This window comes from Halichoeres trimaculatus, unplaced genomic scaffold, assembly GCF_033239565.1.
Source record: "Halichoeres trimaculatus isolate MK-OKI-2021-1 unplaced genomic scaffold, fHalTri1.1 fHalTri1_scaffold_9, whole genome shotgun sequence".
NCBI lineage: Eukaryota > Metazoa > Chordata > Actinopteri > Labriformes > Labridae > Halichoeres > Halichoeres trimaculatus.
In genome coordinates, this window is record NW_027437188.1 from 10,450,264 (window position 1) to 10,471,425 (window position 21,162).

Sequence of the window (21,162 nt, forward strand, 5' to 3'; positions counted from 1 at the left end):
ATGAATGGACAACTTCTGTTTTTTTCTGCCTAAAACTCTCCCAACTTTGAGAAGCTTTAACATCAGCAAGCTCCCACTTTCAGACTTAATTTTCTTTTGAAATATGCACAAATCTTTCCATTGTCCAGCTCAATATAACCTTAAGATATCAGTCACAGTTTTTGAAATTTTACTGTTGAAGCAACACAAACTACACAAACAGTGTAGTTTGGGCTACACAAACAGTCAACTCTCACAGTACGTGAAATCTTCTATTAGTGTGTAGCAGCAGCAGATGAGACTAAAGAAGAGACTGAAGAAAATGGATATCTAATCTTAGCCCACAAAGGGGAATTTTAAAATATACTTCTTCCACCGACAGAGGGCGTTACTTCCCCTTCATGAAGACGGAACTAAAGTGAGAGTCATGTGATTTCAGCCCGACTGTACTTAGCGTGCGGACTATTTACCTTCCTCTGCAGACAGATGATTCAGATTTGTGTCAGTTTGTTGACACTTTTTCCAAATAAAAATGTATTCTCACGGCTCCGAGAGTTTGATAAAACAAGCAAGGTAAGAAATACTCATATGAGTGCTGACTCTTTCATAGCGCTTTGACAAGAGGAAACCACCGGAGCTAAAGCTTGCTTACTGTGCTGGGAACCAGCAACATCTAGCTCGATTATCTAATTTATTTTATCACCTTCACGAAGTTTATATTTACTAAGTTTGTCGCCTTCACTGAGTTAATCACCTAAACAAAGGCACGCGAAACTCGCTTTAATGTGACAGAAACAGAAATATTACCTAAAATTGTAGACATTTACATTAGATTTTTTTAAAAATTTTTCTCTTAAAGTAGAGCTACAAAACAAAAAAGATGTAGTTCTCCCCACTAAAAATGACTTATTTTGATATGGAGCACATTTTTAAGGGTCAATTTCATTTGTCTCCTAAAATGAAGCAAGCTGGGTTCATCATTCATATTTTGTTCTGCTATCAGTTAGTCATTAGGTCATTAGGTTGTGATAACACCTGCTGCTCTGTTTGTGTCTCCAGAGACATCCAGGAGTCTGAGCTTCAAAAGTTTTATAGTCGACTCCTGAAGCTGCTTCAGGGAAAAGAGCTCAGCCATGAAACAATCGACTCCCTACAGAGACTGCTCCTCATCCTCTCTGCCACCAAGTACACACAGAGGTGAGGGTTCAAACCACACTGCCCTCCTGTCAGTGTGCATACTCTGTTTAAGTCCTCTTTTTAACACAGCCATGACAGCGCATTAGCCACAGTCTCACATTGCTTCTGTTGTAATTTCTCAGGTTGCCTCCAGAGCTTCAGAAGAGGATCACAGCTCTTCTTTCATCATCTGCAGAGCAACTACAGGTGCTGAGTTCTGCCGTGCTCAGAGAAACACTTCCAAGCCCTGGTCATGAAGTGAACTACAACCAGGAGAAGACCTCCCTGATGAACAGCCATGCTGCAGCTCTGCTGCTCTCACAGGTGTGCTGAAAAGTTAACAAGAAAATAAATATAAACAGAAGCTTTCATTCCACGTCCATCCATCTTCCACTGCTTATCTGGATCAAGGTAGCAGGGGCAGCAATGTCATCAGCGGAGACCAATGACCTGTTTCCCACTCTTTGCCACTGCTAACAGCTCCTCTGAGGAGATGGCATTCCCTGGCCACCCAAAAAGACCCCATCATGTTCTGGGTTTACCCTGGGGTAGCTTCCCAGAAAGACTCCTCCCCAGAGAGGCATGTGGGAGGCATCCTCTCAAGATGCACTTTTTCGGCTGAGAAGCATGACCTCAGACAGAAAGATGATGCATTGAAGATCCTATGGGGCTGCAAATTTCCTCTAAAGTAGTTGATGGCGTGTTTTGATATGGTGAAAGTGGTTTGAAAAAGTACCATCAGGTTGTCCTTAGTGCTTGATTCTTGCTCCATTGGGTTTCTGAATGTACACTGACAGCTGTAGAGCTTCCCAAGAGAGACAATACCTGGACAAGTTCTTGATGACATTGCTTTTTTTTTAACGCCGTTCAAGGCTCTGAGTCTGATCACAGTGTTGCTGTCCTGTCTTTTCTCTGGTGTGACAAGAACAAGTTGTTTTTCATGTTTTTGAAAACGCTTTTAAATTATTTATCCTTTTAATAGTATACAGGTATTCCATCTTTTATGACCCTCCACAGATCTGATATCACTGATGTTTTGATTGTCATAACTAATTGTGTTTGTCTGTTTGTAGAACCAGTAGGCTGTAAACGAAATTATACTGTCCTCTGGTTTTGATTGATTTTTTTGTTTTGTTTTGTTTTTTAAAACCCACAGGCCAGATCCAGGGCGGATCTGTCGTCCCTTTGCACTCAGCTCATTCATGGTCTGGAGGTTCGACAGGCAGAAGGGTCAGCTCACTCTCTGTCACACACACTTCCTGTCATCAACACCATCCTCACACACAGCCCTGAGAGCCTCAGTGAAGGTAACAGGAGTCTGTTTATCATCAAATTGAATACACTGAAGAAATTCTAAAAGAGCAGGAATAATTTTTTCTCTCTAACTGATTTGTAACAGAACACGTGACCCTCTTGAGTAAAAAGCTTGTTGATTGGCTGCGTTACGCTAGCATCACCCAGGGAGGAGGGGCTTCTTCAGGTGGATTCTTCACAGGGCCCAGGTCACGCCAAGTAAGACCAACATTCCCATCTGATTTACTAGAAAGACTAAAGTCATTTCATGTCTGAATGAGGGATTTTATGTTACTGTGAAAATCATGGTTTCTTACATCAAATACTCACTATTGAATGAAATTTGCACCTCCTATTGTTAGCTTTTTATTCTTCTATGTTCTTTAATTGGTGGATTGTGTTTCTGTCAGCCAGTACCAATAGCAGAGCTGGACGGGACGGTGTCAGGAGATTTCTTCACCGTGCTGTGTGTGGGTCAGGGTTTTACTGACGACCAGTGGATGAATGTTTACTCTTTCTCCGTTCTCCGACACTGGCTTCTTGCCTACCACTCTGTTTCCAATGGCAACACCACTGCAGACACAGGTAGGTATCACCTCTGACTGGACTAGCCCTCACTGTAGAGACACTTTTATTTCATTACATGTTGCAGCAAGGTCAGCATCAGAGATAAACCCTGTTGGCTTCTCCCTGGATGACCTGCTCTTTGTTTTCAGCACACAGGCTGCAGCTCAGCCTCTCCCTCTCACACTCACACTCCTTCTCAAATGGTAAGACTCGTGCATTATGGTCCTTCACTGCATGCCTGTGCTCTTCAACATCTGCAAAAAGAAACGGTGTTTAACTTCAGGGGAGCACGTTTGAACTCACAACTGCAGAAATAATCTGGCAGAATCTGAAAACTTAACACCGTGACGTCTTTACTTACTTTTCATGGGTTGTGCTTATTGAACCTGCTTTTACTCTCTGGTGACTGTTCCCTCTTCTTGCTGACTAAAAGTTTCTTGCTGTAAACATGTAATTTCATCAATAATTAACCAAATTTCCTCACATCCTCTGAATGATCTTTCCTCTTAACATTTGCAGCAGATGTTTTTCCTAACCAAAACTCAAAGTAGTGTTGTGAAGAGTTTTGAAGCTTTTATTATTCTGGTATACATACATGTTGGCTCTTTTGGGCCTCACATGCAGCAGCATTTAGACATTAGATTGTTTGTATTTATTCAGAAGCTCTGTGAGGCTGCAGCACCACAATCTTGTTTAGACTGGTGAAGCTTCAGATGGAAGAGTGCAACAAAAGTTACAAAAGTACTACAGTAAAAAGAGATTTTGTTCTTGAATAATTCACCATTTATCCCTATATTGATTTTAGCTCACCTCCTTCAAGGTCCAAGGGAGCAGGAGCCTGTCCCAGCTGTCATTAGACAGGAGGCAGGATACACCTGTATAGATTGCCAATCAATTGCAGAGCTGGCATAGACACCCGGGCACAGTTACACACACCTACAGGCTGTTTAGAGTCCCTGGTTAACCTTAAAGGCATGTGTTCTGGTAACATATTCAAAAGCTGAGACATAAACACACAGAGTAGAGATGTCCAAGTGACAAACTGTCTATAGGAAAAAGAGCTTCTAAAGGTTCTGTTTATTTGAATTTATATGTTTATTTGAAATTACATTGAATGCTCATGAAAATCAGCCTCCAAGACATGAAAAAGTCACAGAAACCAATCGTCAAACGTGATCAGAGTTTCAGAGAGAACAACAGTCAATACACCAGTCTCTTATTATTTTTTTCTTTATTTTGAACTGTATTCTATATATTTATACACACGATATATGCCTCTTCTCTTTCTTGCTCTTCTCCTTCTTACTGCTTTGTTTCTGTTTGTATGTGGCTTTCAACTTGAATAAAGGTCCCGGCTCTCTTTGAAATTTTATGATCAGGAAAAGGGAAAATCTCTCCGAACTAGTTGACGATTACTTCCAGTGTTCTCCAATAAGACTTCTGGCTCGTGTTTTCACCTGTTCCTGACCTCTCTCCCTGCAGATGATCGTTCAGAGGTGGATGGGTCGGTGGTTTCTATGGTTTCAGCGACTTCCTCCTCCAGCCGTTTGTTGCCTCCAAAGGAGCGTCTGAGAGAGAAAGCGTTCCAGTACTGCCAGCGTCTCATCGAGCAGAGCGATCGCAGTGAGTGTGTGTTCACTCTAACTATTTTAAACGTGGCATATTCTTTATTATTGTTATGTCCCTGAGTTATTTGTTTTCTGCTCTTTGTCTCAGAGGCTCACAAAAGGATCGATACAGACCTGCAGAAAGCGGTGAGTGTAATGTGTCATCTGTTGTACCTCAACATGATACCCTGTATGTATGGTGTATGGATGTTAGTCTATAGTGTGTTCTTAAATCAAAAAATGAAACGATCCAAGTCCTTTTCTTGTGACATCATCAGGTAGGACTGTCAGGTTTGTTTAATTCACTGAAACTTTGAACCAAGTCATTAAGCTGCAGGGAGACTAGCTCATTTATATCAGTTTGGTTAAATGTTGTTCCGGTTATGTTTTGTTTACTAATGTTCTCTCCACATAATTTCTAGTCTGTCATTAACCTGACAGTAAACAGAATCTTTTTGAAGACTCATGACAGTTTGCTTGTTTAGTTTCTGGTTGTTTATTTGCCCTTTACTCTCTGTGGCTGTAAAATCCCATTTCAGTGTCTGGTGGAGGCGGTGTGTATCCTGGACTGTGTGTGTGAGGAGGACGCCTCCCTGGTCTTCAGAACGTTCCCATGTGTCAAAGCTCTCTTCAGCCGACTCAGCTCAGACCTGACGTTTGCCCGGGTTCTCCTGCCGATCGCTCAGTTCTACCTCCATCATGGTGTGTATATGCTGACATGCAGCAACATTAAAGGAGCAACACATCAAAGAAGCAGCATGCCAACACATCAAAGGAGCAACATGCCAACACATTAAAGCAGCAACTCATTAGCGCATTGAAGCAGAAACACTTAAAGCAGCAACACAGCACTTTAAAAAAGGTGACACAACAATGCATTTAAGCATCAATGCATGAAAACAGCAACACAATAAGACATTGAAACACTGAAGCAGCAACCCATTATAGCAGCAATGCATCAAGGCAGCAATACAGCAATGCCTTAGAGCAGAGCACATCAAAGCAGAAACATGCCAACGCACTTGCAAGACATTGATCAAGCTAACACAATTACACAGTAGAGCAGCACACACCAAAGCATTAAAGCAGCAACACATCAGTGCATTCAAGCAGCAACTTGTCAATGCAATAAAGCAGAAACACATTAATGTTTCAAGCAGCAACCTTTAATGTCCAGACTTCAAGACTGTGTGTGTGCTTGAACCTGTTCAGGTGAGACAGCTGCAGTGGACTGTGAGAGTGTTTGGAACCTGGTGTTTGGTCGATTCCCAGCCGAGCTCTTCAATGAACACTTCCTGGCCCACGAGCTGCTCCGCTTCCTCCGCCTGAACCTAGAGAGTCTGCAGCTCCGGGTCCCACAGTACACAAAGTCCTTCCCAAACCTGCTGAAGGTAGAGTCAGCATCTGCACATGGCCTCAATTCTGATGATGATGATGATGATGATGATGATGATGATGATGATGATGATGATGATAGGTGTGAGTAGCCCTGAGTCTTGTTTTCTAAAAATCTCTCCTTATAGTTTTTGGCATGGGACAGCCCAGCAGTGGTGTGCGACTTTGCTGATTTGCTGCCCTCTCTGGTGACGACTGGAACTGCAGTGGAGTTGCTTCACACTCTGCTAGACCTGCCCTGTCTGTCTGCAACTCTGATTTTACAGCACAGGTGAACACACACAGGAAAGCAAACTAGCATAAAATGTCTGATCTGTTTTTTCACCAGAATCTCATTGAGTTTGTCTGTGTGCGTGTCTGTGTGTGTGTCTGTGTGTCGTAGGTCAGCTTGTTTACCAATCTCAGACACAGGTGGTCGCCCGCTTCTCTTACTGGATGCGTTTCGAAGCCCCTCTTACCGAGGGCTTTTTCTCTTCCTGCTTCGTGGGGAGGCTGGCTCAGGTAGTCAGAAACAAACTGTTTCCTTGTTTGTGCTTAGCTTAGCTTATTGGTTACCTGTAAGTCTCATAAATTTTGGGCCCTAGTTTCAATTGTCTGGGAAAGAAAAAAACATTTTCCATTTCATGCGCAAACAATACAGTTGTCATTTTAAGTTTATGTTCTTCTTTGTTTATGCTAAGGCTAGCTGCAGCTAATGCTTTTGCCTATATTCTTAATGCATCTCCCCAGGTGATACCATCGACCGCCTGAGCACGCTGCATGAGCTGCTAGCAGAGGCTGCTGATTGGCCAAGGGTGGTTCAGTGTGCTCAGACTGTCCCTGTGCTCCTCTACATCTTCTTCAACACAGTCATCACAGTAAGCGCATCAGAAACTCAAGATTAATTTTAAACTACTGTAAGGATTACACATTTAAAAGCTGATGTAATGGAAGTGCTTGTTTTCCAGGGAGCTGATGATAAACTCCTAGCACACTTGATTCTGGTGATGCTGGAAAGAAGCAGCCTCCTCCTCAACATCCCCAAATACATCAAAGAGATACACAGGTATAAACATGCGTGGTAGCAGAACTCTGCAGTCTGTCGTCACTCTGATGGCTTTACCTGTTTTATCTCTATGTTTACAGGGTGTTTAGCTCCCAACTGCTGAGGCTGTGCAAGCTCCACCCCTCGCTGGTGGTTGATCAATCCCATGAGCTGCTGGAGTTTGCCGGAGCAACAGTCAATGTCTACAACAAAGAAGACATTTACACGCATGTGGTAATCTTTATTTACAAATTCTACACCTATTCTATCAGGTACCAGCAGGTTTAGAGGAACAACAGTCTGTATGTAGAGTAAGTGAGGACAGGTTCTTCAGAGAGAATAAGGTTTAAACTTTCTTCCTGCTTGTTGATCTTTATTATGACAGGATAGTTCCTCAACAAACAGCTTTTTGGTGCATTCATGAAATGTTTTATGAACCATCTCTTTTCCCTGTATGAAAATTTAACCTTAGTAATAATTACAAAATGTTTTTCTACCCGAGTGTGCATGTTTGATATATAACAGTATTTTTTTTCCATTCTTCATCTTTAATCTTCAGGTGTGGGTGCTGGGTGAATACCTCTCTGTGTCTTGTGACTCCCGCTGCTCTGTAAGGCTCATCACTTCCTGTTTTGAGACACTGGAGGCCGTGCTGTTTGAGATCACATCCTCTGCTCCTCCTCCTGGGACAGTTTGCCCCGCCCCCAGAGTCATCACCACTCTTATGAGTGCTCTGGCAAAGCTGGCGTCCAGATCACATGACCTCATTCCACGGTGACTGACCACATTTCATTATTAATACTCTTTTAATTTTTTTTACTCCTGAAAGATGCTTTAATGTAATCATTTCTTCTACTTTAGGGTGTCTCTATTCCTCTCCAAGTTGAAATCTGTGAACCGAGGCGGCTCGCTGCCTTGGTGCACCAATGAAGATGACCTCACCGCTATCGTTACACGCGGCGAGGAGCTGTGGTCTTTGCTGAAGGCTCCTGGCGTTGCTCAGAGTGTTCTGACTCCGCCCCCATACATCAGCACACCACAGTGGCACAGAGACACAAACATGGCCACACCACTGCGACTACGGGCCCTTACCAACCTCACGCACTCTATGTGACACTCACACTTGATCCTCCATGTGTTTTTGTTTTGTTAAATTTCATAAAAACTTATTTTTTCTTCTTTTTTGCACTTTTTTGCACTTTTTTGAATAATCTTTGTTTTGATATCAATTAATGAAGATAATCAACATAGACTTGATCAAATGAATAATTCAAAGATAAAAAATTAACATGTTATTGAGTGGGAAATAAACTTCTCTTTAATGTAAAAAAAAAAAAAAAAAATCTCATCTTATTTCAGTGACAAGAAACTTCCTGAGAGGTTTTCTGCCAGTACAGAAAAAATATGAAGTATTAGAAAGATCAAAAGGTTAAACGGAGCTTAAACTACAAAATGATAACTATTAAAAAACCACAAATTTGCATATATAATTTGTATAAAACAAAGGACCTGATGACCAGGAAATAAGAGGACCTGAATACAAGGCAGCTAAATGACATTTTCAAATCACCACAACAATTGGGACGTGATAAACATTTTTACGAGGTGTATTAATTTTCTAAAGTTTGGTCACAGCCCATCTGGGATGACTGGGGAGATGGATTTTTTTTTGGCTTATTCTGCAGCCAGCCACCAGGGGGAGCAGTTTTTGTGGTGACCTCAAGCTGAGCAAGATGATGTCCATTTTTTTGACTGTCTATGGTTTGGACCTGTTCATGTACTTTGGGAAGTATCCAGAGATAACATTGGCTGACATTTAGCTCTTTAAAAAATAAATATTAATTAAGTTAATTAGAGGAAACATCTACACTGGTGGAAAAAAAAAAAGTTTTTGAGCACCCCATGCATTTGTGCTTTTGCACAGTTACAGCCAAAATACTTAACAAATCCTAAATAAGCCATTAAAAGACTCATAACATACAGATTCCAGATTGATACCATTTAAGAACTTACACCTGTTTTCATATTTTAACCATGTCGACAGCGCTTTGGCATGTAGAAATGTTGTCTTGGCGGCCTCTATGCAACGCCTCAGCATTGGTTCTGGCCTTTTAGCTGCCACACTCATGGCTGGAGGCAGCTGAGGTTGGGATGCCATATCTGGCCCCCCAGGTAGTATGAAGGATCCCTTCTGCAATGGAGGGGTGCCCAATCAGAGTCTCTTCAGCAGTCGGAACCAAGTCCTGGCTGACCAGCGTGGGGCCACCAGGAGGAGTTGGTGTCCTTGATGGACCACTCTGAGTAGTGTGGGCCATATCAACAGAAATGGCAGAAAGGCATAGAGAAGCCCTCTAAGCCACTTGTGAGCCAGAGGGTCTTGGCCCAGAGGGCTGTTGTCCTCTCAGTGAAGACCAGTGAGGGCAATGGGTTGTCTTTTGGCAAGGCAAAGAGATCTACCTCTGCCCCAACAAAAATGTCCCAGATGATCTGTACCATCTCCGGTTGAAGCTGGAGGGGGCTTTTGGCAGGGAAGGAGGTCTGCTGCCTGGTTCTGCTCCCCCTGGTAGATAGATGGACCTTAGGCTGGTCAGGTGGAGGACTGCCCATCACAGCAGCTCCAACCTTTAGCCTGTGTGCCGACCTGGTACCCCCTTGAGGGTTTACATGGAACAATCCTGAGATGTTGTCTGACCATTCCAGCATGTCTGCCCCTCAAGTTTGGCATGAGGTTCTCGAGCACCAGGCGCTTGGCTTGCAGCTCTAAAATGCTTACGACTGCTGTGTCGAATGCTTATGACCACTGTCCCTGAGCTATCCTGCACTGCCAGAACGCGCCCCAACCTGAAAGGGAGGCGTTGGTTGTTACTGTCTCCCAACAAAATGGAACAGCACTCAAAGGTACATCCTCTGACAGATATGCCCTCCTCCCCCAGGATGACAGAGCCTGCAGGCAGCTCTGGGACACCCTGAGTTTTCTGTTCATGTGCTGCTTGGTGTTCATGTGGAAACTGCTCAGCCGTCTTTGCAGATGATGTAGTGACAAAAGGTCCAGGGGTACAACAGCTGGCGTAGCTGTTAGCTTGACCAAGAGGTGGAGGTAAAGGCTGTAAGGCAATGCTAGTCCCCTCAAAATTGAGGCAGGAGATCCAGCATGTCATCCACCCGCAACTGTGATACTGGCCTTCACACTGACTGAATCTAGAGGCAGCCCAATGTTGTTCTCTGGGAGGGAGACAGAGAGCACTCCTCCATGTTTACCCTGAGTCCCAGTTGTGCTACTTGTGAGAGGGGGAGAGCTGTGTCCTCAACAGCCTGGGAACGAGATAGTGCACAGATCAGCCAGTTGTCTGGTTATGGCCCTGAGACTGCAGGGGTGAGAGGGCTGCTGTGATGCACCGTGTGAACACCCATGGGGACAAAGACAGTCAGAACAGGAGTACTGTGAACTGGATATGGTGGTCCTCAAATTGTTGAAAAGCATTGCTAAAGCAGCCACAGACATAATTTCTTCCTCTGGAGTCAGCTCAGGCATAGGAGGAGTCCCGATGCTAGTGCTCCCTGTAACCTTAGGATGGAGAAACAGGGTGAGTGACTTGATCGGGGTCAATTCCCTGGACATCTGATCGTTTTCCTGGAGGGAGCCTCGGGGATGAAGGGGGGCCATACAGGTCACGCAGCAGTGCGAGTTTATTATCGAGGCAACCAATCAACGAGCAAACACACTATCATTAACACCAACAGCTAGGTAGCAAGGGCACTATGCTAACTGGGTAAACACACTTTAGTAGGAATTAGTGCTTTAGTTTCACGCAAGCGCTGCCGTCCATGATGCTACAGTAGACCCAGCCAAACTGGGAGTGAATACGTGCGCTGACAATCAGCACTAGCAGGAGCTCTATGCTACTGGGGCTGATTTATATTTCCCTGCTTCAGTGAGAGGGCAGTGAGAGCACTGCCATCACTGACACTACGGTAAAGTTAGAGGCAGCGCTGAACAAACACACTCTTACCGGCACACAAACAGTCAGCTCCAGTGGGAGCACTATGCTAACTGAGAATAGTTTTGTTCTTCGACGCTGAGCAAGCACGCTCCTATCTGCTCACCAATGGTTAACTCCAATGGGGAACCCCCAATATGAAGATAATCTGTCACAGCCTTTGGAGGGTGAACGATTTGCTAATCTGACTTGCAGTCTCAAGGTGCAGTCGGTCTTTCATTTTCAGATGCTCATTAGCTTTATGCTATTAGTAGCAACCGGCATAAGCGAGAAAGGGAATGAGCTCTTGCATGACACTGTTAGTTAACTAACAAAACCCAAACTAATTTTCTGAAAAAAGGGATTTCTGACTAACGGGCGTACTGAGAGTAGGGCGGATCCTGACATGGACAGCCTGTTTTCAAACTTTTTTTTTAAATCGCCCAGTTGCCAATATTTTAATGGCAGAGTGGGACACATCAGCCCCAGCCCACTGCCAGAAGAAACCACTTCAATACTGCATACACCCAGATGATACAGCCACACTCAGAAGGGGGTTTGATCTCTTGAGCCACCACCACAGCTCAGACTTACTGAAATCCACTACTAGCTCCACGTTTGTTAGGCTTGTGAAGCCTCAGATGCTGAGATTCCACTGAATATGCAGTGACTGGAGGGATATTAAACAGGCCACCGATAAATTGTTCTCCACTTTAGCCACTAGAGGGTACTCACACACCTTTTTGAGGAGGTGTTTCAAGACCTTACAGAAAGCAAGACCAAAACAGGTCTCTCCAATCCTCCCCTTTGTCAGGTTATATTCGCTATCAACTGTTAGATTAGTCAGGGTGATTATGAGCAACTTTAACTCCAGCATTGAAGGGACAAAAACCCACAGCAGGGGTCTCAAACCCAAATTACCTGGGGGCCGCTGACCATCAAATCTCCTCACGTGTTGTCAGGTATTCCACAAGGAAAGAAAATGTTCGACTGTTGGGACAACTGTACTTCTCAACATGAGCTATTCTGCTGTCATATTTGGCTTTTCTTGCCGGATGCTTGCTGCCAGACACCTAAGAGTGCTTCTTCTCAGTCAGCTGGGCCACATTTGCTCAGAGGAAGGTGGTAGTTGAGACCCTCAGTATGGCTTGAAGATGGACATCACTAAACCTGGACGTTTTCTTTGGTTTGACCCCTTTCATGCTTTATAGAATACTTTTTTTTGCGTTGACAGCTCTTTCTTAAGCTGTGCAGCTTGTTGTGTTTGCTCATCTCCCTGGTCCTTTACATAATGCTCTAAATGCTTGGTTGAATAACGCTACGTGAGGTTATACTCCTCAAGAATGTCAACTTTCTATTTGCATATGAAACAGGTGTAATTACCCTTAAACTCCACAAAAACAATCATCTCCTCTTGCTAAAACAATGTTTTACACAACCTATCCTTGTTGCCCCCCCCCTTCCTGAAGGGTAAAGTGGGCAGGGTAGCTAAGAAGCATAGTCTCTTGGGGGAGGGTACTTCCTTTAATCAGGAACCCTTCTCTGCCTCTGCTCTCTGCCTTTTCCCCTCTGCAGTCAGAGGAGCTCCTTCCCTCCACATCAATCTCTGCACTATCCCCTCCTTTCGTCAAACGACTTCACCACCATTCTCACTGCTTATTAACTGGTCTGAGGGCAAATACCTGAAGGGATTCCCCAAGTGACTTTGTGCCTTCAGTAGCTGTACACAGTGGAACCGCATTGTTGATGGCCAACGCGGAAGGGTCAATGGTAACTGGGAAGCCTAACCCCAAAGCTTAACCCTCTAAACCAAACCCTTAACCTTGAACCCTAACCCTGCTGAGCCCAGTAACCTAGTCTGAAGAAACAAGACATTTTTGGCAATTTAACAATTTACTTATATATCACTCAATCCATTATTATTTATATGGTGCCAGCAAATGTTATCTCAGGACACTATTCAATGAACGAACAGAGCCAGTTGCATGTGCAGAACCATACACAGCGACTTCAGTCTGGCTTCCCCTCCTCATACTGGTCACACCCTATTGAGAGATGGCATTGTATTATTCAGCTTGCATTTGTCTCATGTCAGCTGGTGTGGTTGTGTTGGTCTCTCTGGATCAAACTGATCCCAACAGTGTTCAATGGGCCTGAGGCACAAAGTGCTTGCAGGCTATTTTATCCTCTCCACTTCTAAACTCTAGAGGTCGTCTCCAAGAAACCTTACTGTGTAGAGGTGAGCATTGTCATTTTAGAGCACAAAGAGGTCACAGACTGTGAAAATATGGCATTAAGACTAGTTCAGAATCTGAAATTAAGATCTCTGTGAATTGAGATTGCCTCCAATGATGACAAGCCTCATTTCTCCCGTTAGGGAGGACTCTCCTTTTGAAAATCTCAACTGTGTCTGCTGCGTGGATTCTTTCTCTGTGTCTGACTCTCTCTACATCAGTCAAACATGGCATGTTGATTCTTTGAGCAGACACAGAGGTTGTTTTTCAAACCGCCCACTACCTACTACATAGGAATGTAGGGCATACAACATACTGCTTCTGCATGAAGTATGACTGTTCAGTTGGCTCTGTTTGTAGTATGCTACACTAGTTTTCAGTTTCAGGAAAGCAGAATACCACCGAAGCATTATTATTATTTATTATTAATCTATCCACACACACACACACACACACACACACACACACACACACACACACACACACACACACACACACACACACACACACACACACGCACGTAGATACATACATACACACACATAAAAAAACAATTTTAAAAAATGTATGTATAGATCTTGAAATTTAAGTTATATGCAAAGAGATTGCCAGATGGAGCATATGGTGATGATAGAGAAACAAAACAATAAGTAGATAAGTAGAATCACAGTATATTAGTAAAATCAAAGGTAAATAAAGTATAAATAAAATTAAGCAAGGGAAGAAAATGGTAATTAGATTTCATTGAAGAATTCTTCTCAGAAATTGTATATTTTAATCTTTTTTTTTTGTTTCAATAACAGTATTGTTATAGTTGTTGCTGTTGTTAACAGCCTTTCATATGTTGCAGTATTGGTATCCGCAAGTAACCCAGTCAACATGAACATCAGCCCACCTCTACAGTTTTTTTTGTTAGTTTGTAATATAGGCAGGGGTGTGTCTGAAAGGGCGGGGATGGGTGGCATGGGCCCCTTTGAAATCCAAATTAAAGTCCCAATTTTTTAATGGTCCCTTGTCCCCTCCGTAGGTGGAGGAAGAGATCATTTCCTTTACAGTGAGCCTGGATGCAACATTTATGTGTGTTTTTTTTATACCTTTAAGGCTAGATGCAATATGTAGGTCATTTCAGACAGTGTCATCATTTTTAAGACATGTCACTATAACATGCCATGATTCACCAAAATACACCTGGAGGGCGTGGAAAGTTTGTGGTTATATTTATTTGTTTTACAACTAGGTTTTTTTTTTCCTTTTTTTTTTTTTATTTTTTATTTTTTTTTTTTGGGGGGGGGGGGGGTTCCAATACAACAAAATACAAAATGACAGAAATGTCTATCCTGATACAATATCAGTTATGAGATGACGATATTTTAATTTCTTGTAGACAAAAAAGTAAAAATAATAATAAAAATAAGGGGAGATTACAGGGTCCCATTTGGTGTAAAAGACAATTTGAAAAAGCATAAAATTATATTTAAACAGGAATTTATTATATTTGATTTCTAATATATACCAAAAGCTATATCACTTATTGAAATAAATCTAGAGCAGACTGCCTTTTTTATTTTAACAGCTGATGGAAAAACAGCTTCTAAGTAACCACTTATTGAGACAATTACCTCCTCTGTACGGCATAATAATGCACCCAAACCTGACTTTCACATATACACAAGAGATAAACAACATTAGCGCCATGTATTATGCAAGGTAGATTGGAATTTTTGGCAAACTGCAGATTTTGCTGTTACACACTAAACACAAAATTTACACCGGATCAAATCAGCTACTGCATATATATACAGTGCGTCCCAAATCGCATACTTCCATACTCAAATACTCAAAATTTTGAGTATACTGCGTCAAAATGAAAAACAGTATGCATAGTATGCGAGAAATGAGTATGCAAAAGTACCAGGATGATGTACTCAAATCGGCCCAGATTTTGAGTATGCAGCTGTGGACACTTAACACACTCATCTCATCCTCTGGCAGCAATGTATAAATGTAACTTATTGATGTTTTTTTACACGTGTTGTTTCCACCAAGCACCATCAGCTGTTGACGTTGTGTATGTGGTGTAACTTGTTTTTGTTTGTTTTGTTCTGCGAATGATAGGCTATGCCAGTTTTTCTCAAATCTGGTCCTGGGGACCCCTGCCCTGCATGTTTTTATGTTACCGGACTCCAACACACCTGATTCAAATGATCAGCTCGCCATCAAGCTCTGCTCCAGCCTGATAACGAGCCATTCATTTGAATCAGGTGTGCTGGAGTGAGGTAACATCTAAAACATGCAGAGCAGGGGGTCCCCAGGACCAGGATTGAGAAACACTGGGCTATGCTAATGCTAGTTGAGCTAACAGCTATCTGGAATGCTAAAGCTCATTGGGCTAACAGTTACCGAGGCCCTAGCATTACCCAGTGAACCAGGTAAATATAATAACAAGCGGGTTAGACCCTGCACAGTGAATACATGACCAGAAGCACCACTCAGACATTTAATTTGTGGATGTATTTTAACTGCCGCAGTGCCCTGCGTAGCTCTCTCGGTAGCTTCAGTCAGCTGCATCAACCCCCATTAATACACACTACACCGCTGATCGAGTTATTAGGTGTGTTTAATATACTACTGAAAAGGCTTTGAAAATTCGCTGGCAAATAGTGGCCGTGTTTGGCGGAAACTGTCACATTTAGATGTAGAAGAAGAAGAGGTCGACATCATGTCATCATTCCCGGTAAGTACGGCGCTCGGCAGTATGCGATTTGGGACAGCACTACACCCTCAAAATTTGCGCACTAAGCCAGTGAGTATGTAGTATGCTTAGTACACTCAATTTGAAAATTTTGAGTACACAGTATGGAAGTATGCGGTTTGGGACACACTAATAGTATGCAGTTTGGAAAAGAGCCCTATTGATGACAAGCAGAGCCAAGTCTTCCAGGTGCTGCCAATCAGGCACCTGATTGGCAGCACCTGGGAGACAAGAAGCTCCAAACAAGAGTCAACAGCAGAATGAGCAGTTTGGTATCAGCAAAGAAGACACGACTAATTTATCACAAATGAAACCCACATAACCAGCTCTGCTGCACATCACACACATTTATATGGCACCATTTAATAGAGAAACGAACAGGCTTTGCAAGATTACCCATCAAGAAGCATAATTTCTACACAGAAATGATCCAACAACACATATTTCCATACTTACAGTGCTAAGTTTACTTAAAACATACATTAGGTTGCATACTTTTCGTATTTCACTACATATATTTAGGTCAGAAGAAATTTGATATTTCAATTGATAAAAGCCTGTAACTGTAGAGTTACAGAGGTTATATATATCAAGAAAAAAATATCTGTATTCAGTACAAAGAAGGAACATGAAAGAGTCTGAACAGTTGGTCAGTGCGAACAACGTGTGAATCTAGCCTTTACAGACCAGCATGTTTTGGCGCATTCTGCCGCCGAATGTCTGGCATCGCAACCAAGTGATGGACAGTCTGGCCTGTCAACAAAGGTAGAATCCAGTCAAAGCACTGGTTGTGAGGCAGAGAAATAAATAACTGGAAAAAAATACATGACACCTGGTATATTATAATACATACAGCTAAAAGAAAATTATCAAAGTATAGAAAATACATCAACGCACAAAGACCCCCAAAAAACAAAGTGGGGGGGGGGGGGGGGGGGGGGGGGGGGTGTTACATGAAAGAGGCTTTGGTTTGCATTTACTACGCCTGCTCTGAATTGATTTAGCTCTTTTGCATTAATAAGTATTATTTATTGTTATTGTTCTGTAGTGAACGTAAACCCTGAAAGCTTAGGGCTCACATTCAGACATGAATGATCAGGTCTGACAAACAGAAGCAAACAGGTTTGCCTTATTGAATTTTCAGAAGCTGAATTTTGTGGATTGCTCTTAAACAGAGCGGCATCTCTGGTGTGATGGAGGCCCATCTGTATGTAGGCAGATGGCTGTGTGGGCACTCAGGGGACAAATACCTGGATTACAGGCTTCGGATGGTTGGCAGCACAAAGTGGACGCTCTGCCAATCTGCCAATCACTGGCTGCTTCATCAAAGTCATCGTTGACTGACTTTATCCACAGGACTCTAACACTGGGCTCATTGACAGTGAATTTGAGGATGTGATTTTCATGCTGAAAGTTAGAAAAGGCAGAAACATTGAACCGTAGATGTCATTGATGAATTGTGAAAAATATTTACTTCGAGGGTTGATCTGTCACTGTTATATACAGAAAATGTAATTGCCAGTCTTTCTTTCTGTGGCTCAACACCTTTAACCTCTTTGGACCCGAGTTTTTGTCTGGTGTGCATTTTTTAAATTCACATTGCCATTTGGGATAAGTAAAACCTAATAAGTCTAATTAAACTTGGTCATTGTACAGGAAGTTTGATTATTTGTGTTAGGAGTTATCTTTTATTGTTTGTTGTCAGTGTTAGTGTACTTAAATATGTTGTTTTTTCACTGAAATAGGTGTAATGTTATATTACCAACAGATGATGTGGGCAGTGTCCCTAAATGTGTCTAACAGGTCAAAGTTTTAACAAATGAAGTATCATGGGTTGCAAGAGGACAAGTGAGGTATCCCTTGGATGTCTGAGAGTGGTCTGAGTCTATCAAGACACAACGACAACTCGAGTTATCCCCCTTGAGTTTGTTGCCCTGGAGTTCAACTCGGAGTGTCATGCTGAGCTGAATAGTTATGTTATTTTATGTAGTATGTGTGGTGTTTATGTCGCATGTGTGTTATCCTGTGTTGTGTTTTTTTATATGTTTTACTCTTTGCTGTGGTTTTCAGTCTCTCAGGATTGAAATGAATCGAATCTCTTTAAACCAGGTCATGGAGCTCTGACACTCGGCCTACTTCTTCGTCATGCTTGCCTTTTTTCACTCTTCATTGCCTGAATTCGACTCTTCACGCTTCACTCTTCATCGCTGTTTTTGACTCAAGTTTTCATCTAACTGCCAAAAAAATCTCAGCACACTTTTGAAGAGTCCACAGATTTGAGCGTTGCAGAATCAGTGAGCACACAGGAAAAAACAGTTTGTCCCATCACAGCCTGGGGGACGCTCCGCTCCATGCAGAATAGTCTCCTTCTTCATCTTCAGGGAGGTGTGTCTATGGGCAGACAGAGGGAGAGAATTTAAAGCTTTGTGGTGTGAAGATACCAGTTTTAATGAAAAATAGAAAAAGAAACATTCAATGATCAATCAACAATGATCTGGAGGAGTGGAGGGATTTCAGCTGGAGGGCTAAGAGAACTAATTGACCCGAGCAGAGAAACATGCAACCTTGGGTGAACTTCGAGATCAGAAAGGAGCTTGAGTTTTACGACACTGAGGTTGTTAATGTTTTTGATGACATCGGGGCACAATGTACCTGGGAGCAAGCTTGCTAGGTTCTGTTTGGAGTGTAAGGTCATGTAAGGACAACAGTACTTATTGCCCTACCTGGTAGCCAAGAGCTGGGAGTCAGCCATCTGCTGGTTTTGGGCAGCTGTCCGGTGAGGGCTGCTCAAGCCTCCTGTTTGGGCACAACGTAGATAGGTCTGGACTGCTAGCTGGGAAACAGGGGAGATAGGAAACTATTAGACACCATAGGGACATACCTGAGGCAAGACTGACCAGGGAGTTGTCGGCGTATTCCATCCACGGGGATAAACCAAGCAGCAGACACATAGCAAGCAACTCATCATAGGAAGGCTTCCAGTCCTTGATTAGCCTGCTCCGCCTGGCCGTTGGTTTGGGGATGATACCCAGAGGAGAGAATGGCAGATAGTCCTAGAGTCTGGCAGAGTGCCTTCCAAATTTGTGAAGTAACTGAGGTCCTCTGTCTGAAATGATGTCCTGTGGGATGCCATGAAGCATGTACACATAAGGGAATGGGGGATTTACAGTTTCCAGAGCCAAGGGGAGTTTAGGCAGAGGAATATAATGAATTCACTTGGAGAAACGATCAATGACTGTGAGAATGAAGGTGTTGCCGTCTAAAGGAGTCCTGTTACAAAATCACTGAGATGTGTGAACAAGGGTGGTGTGGAACAGGTAAGGGTCGGAGGAGGCCAGCTGGGACACAGTTTGAAGGCTTGTTGTGGGCACAAACAGACCAGGCTGAAGACAATTCTCAGGTGTCGGCTGACGTGGGAGCCCACCAAAACTTTTGCTGGATCAGGGCTAGGGTTCTGTGGAATCCAGAGGGGCAGGCCACATTGGAAGAGTGTCCCCACTTGAGCACTTGAGACCTCACAGGTAGTGGGACAAACAACCATTCTGGCGGACTTCCTTCAGTTGCTGGGTGTTTTTGGAGAACTTCCTGGACCATCTCCTCAATCTACTACTTGGCAGCTCCAACCTGACCACGCAGGCAGGAGGAACAATGGTCCTAAGGGGGCGTCGTCTTCTAAGTGAGAAAACTGATTGTAAAGGGCATCAGGTTTAACATTTCTGGAACCAGGACAGTAGGTGAGGTAAGTTTAATCTGCCCAGGAACAGTGACCACCAAGCCTGGCAAGAACTTAGCCTGCAAGCAGAGTGTAAATAGATCAAACTGTTGTGGTCAGTTCACACAATAAAAGGATACTGCAACTTTAAAGTAGTGACGTGACTCCTGTAAGACTAGCACTACGACTAGCAGCTCTCAGTTCCCCAAGTTGTATTTCTTCCCAGCAGGTGTCAAATGGCAGGAGAAGTAGGCACAGGGATGGCACCTCTGATCTGAAGGAGGGAATTGGGGAAAGTCCCCACACCACAGTCTGAGGCATCCACCTCTGCAACAAACTGCAGCTCAGGGTTAGGGTGTACAAGCACAGGTAAATATTTCTTTGAGTTTACAAATAGCACCCCCTGCAATGGGTGACCAAAGAAAAACTCTCTTGGTTGATGTTAGTTCAGTGGGAGGGACAGCAATTCGGCTGTAGTTGCAGATAAAAACCCTTTTAAAAGTTGGCTAAAGGAACTTTTGCAGTGGCTTGGGAGTGGAAGAAATAGGTTACTCCTGAACTGCCTAGATTTTTGCAGGGTCTGTTTTGATTTGTCCCCTCTCAATGATGAACCCCAGAAAACCAACGAAAGACACACAATTTATAGTTTTCTCCTTTCACAAACAACTTGTTCTCTAGCAGTCTTTGTAAAACAGCCCTAGCATAAACAATGTGGCTCATCTAAGCCCTAAGAGTAGTTCAAGAGTTATCATCATAATACACTAAAACAAAATGATTAAGCATATCTCATAATACATCATTAATTAGTGCCTGAAAGCGATGGTTAGGCCGGGAGGTAAAAGTATTGGCAAAGTATGGCAAAGTATTCAAAGTGTCCAAGGTGGATGTTGAAAGCAGTTTTCCAATCATCCTCTTCTTTAATCCTGACCAAGTGGTAAGCATTTCCTAGATCTAGCTTGGTAAACACATGGGCATCATTCAGGGGACCAAAGGACCAAAGATCTCTGAATTCCACACAGGGGTGCAGGGACTTATCCTTCTTATCAACAAAAAATTAACCGTGTCCTTACTAGGCCAAAAAAACGTTGTCTACACGTGGATTTCTGTCATACGAACAACACTACCTATTGGACACAAGTGGTAATTGCTCCCACAAACACCTCCTTAAATGCTTGAAGTAACCATTAGTTTGTAACAGTCTGCCAAAGAAATTCCTGTAGATGATAACCATATAAAAGTTTCAGTAATACCTACTGGTCAAAATCAGTACTACAATACACTCTGAGGTTTAAAAAAAAAATCTGGTCTATGTCCGAGCTAACAGGTCATAGAAGTGGACTCTGATCAGCCTCAAAGCGCTAGAAACAACAGGAGAGTTGATCCAGACACAGAGAAGGAGTAGGAGACATTAACCCAGAGACCAGGTGAGGATAAGTGAAAAAGTTT

The 21,162-nt window shown here is 43.0% G+C and overlaps 1 protein-coding gene across 2 annotated transcripts; it reads left to right on the top strand.

Annotated features, from left to right (window-relative positions):
• Nucleotides 1-423: 423 nt before the first annotated feature.
• Nucleotides 424-8,164, top strand: ap5z1 (adaptor related protein complex 5 subunit zeta 1). 2 transcript variants are annotated; one of them, XM_074678721.1, is made up of 18 exons: nt 424-552; nt 1,039-1,176; nt 1,299-1,479; nt 2,312-2,462; nt 2,555-2,667; nt 2,859-3,033; nt 3,165-3,218; nt 4,498-4,638; nt 4,732-4,769; nt 5,162-5,324; nt 5,835-6,013; nt 6,146-6,288; nt 6,400-6,518; nt 6,747-6,874; nt 6,965-7,062; nt 7,143-7,275; nt 7,601-7,815; nt 7,903-8,164. In XM_074678721.1, exons 1-18 carry the CDS (start codon nt 512-514, stop codon nt 8,153-8,155), a joined length of 2,463 nt encoding a protein of 820 aa, XP_074534822.1. In that variant the 5' UTR covers nt 424-511; the 3' UTR covers nt 8,156-8,164. The 2 variants fall into 2 exon arrangements, with proteins under 2 accessions (XP_074534822.1, XP_074534823.1); XM_074678722.1 differs by lacking the exon at nt 3,165-3,218.
• The last annotated feature ends 12,998 nt before the right edge of the window (nt 8,165-21,162 follow it).

Excerpts from the sequence above, each read along its gene's own strand:
- ap5z1 (XM_074678721.1), top strand. The coding sequence starts at position 512 with ATGTATTCTCACGGCTCCGAGAGTTTGATAAAACAAGCAAG. Across the intron at positions 6,519-6,746 it reads TCGTGGGGAGGCTGGCTCAG|GTGATACCATCGACCGCCTG; the intron begins GTAGTCAGAAAC and ends GCATCTCCCCAG. Across the intron at positions 6,875-6,964 it reads TCTTCAACACAGTCATCACA|GGAGCTGATGATAAACTCCT; the intron begins GTAAGCGCATCA and ends CTTGTTTTCCAG.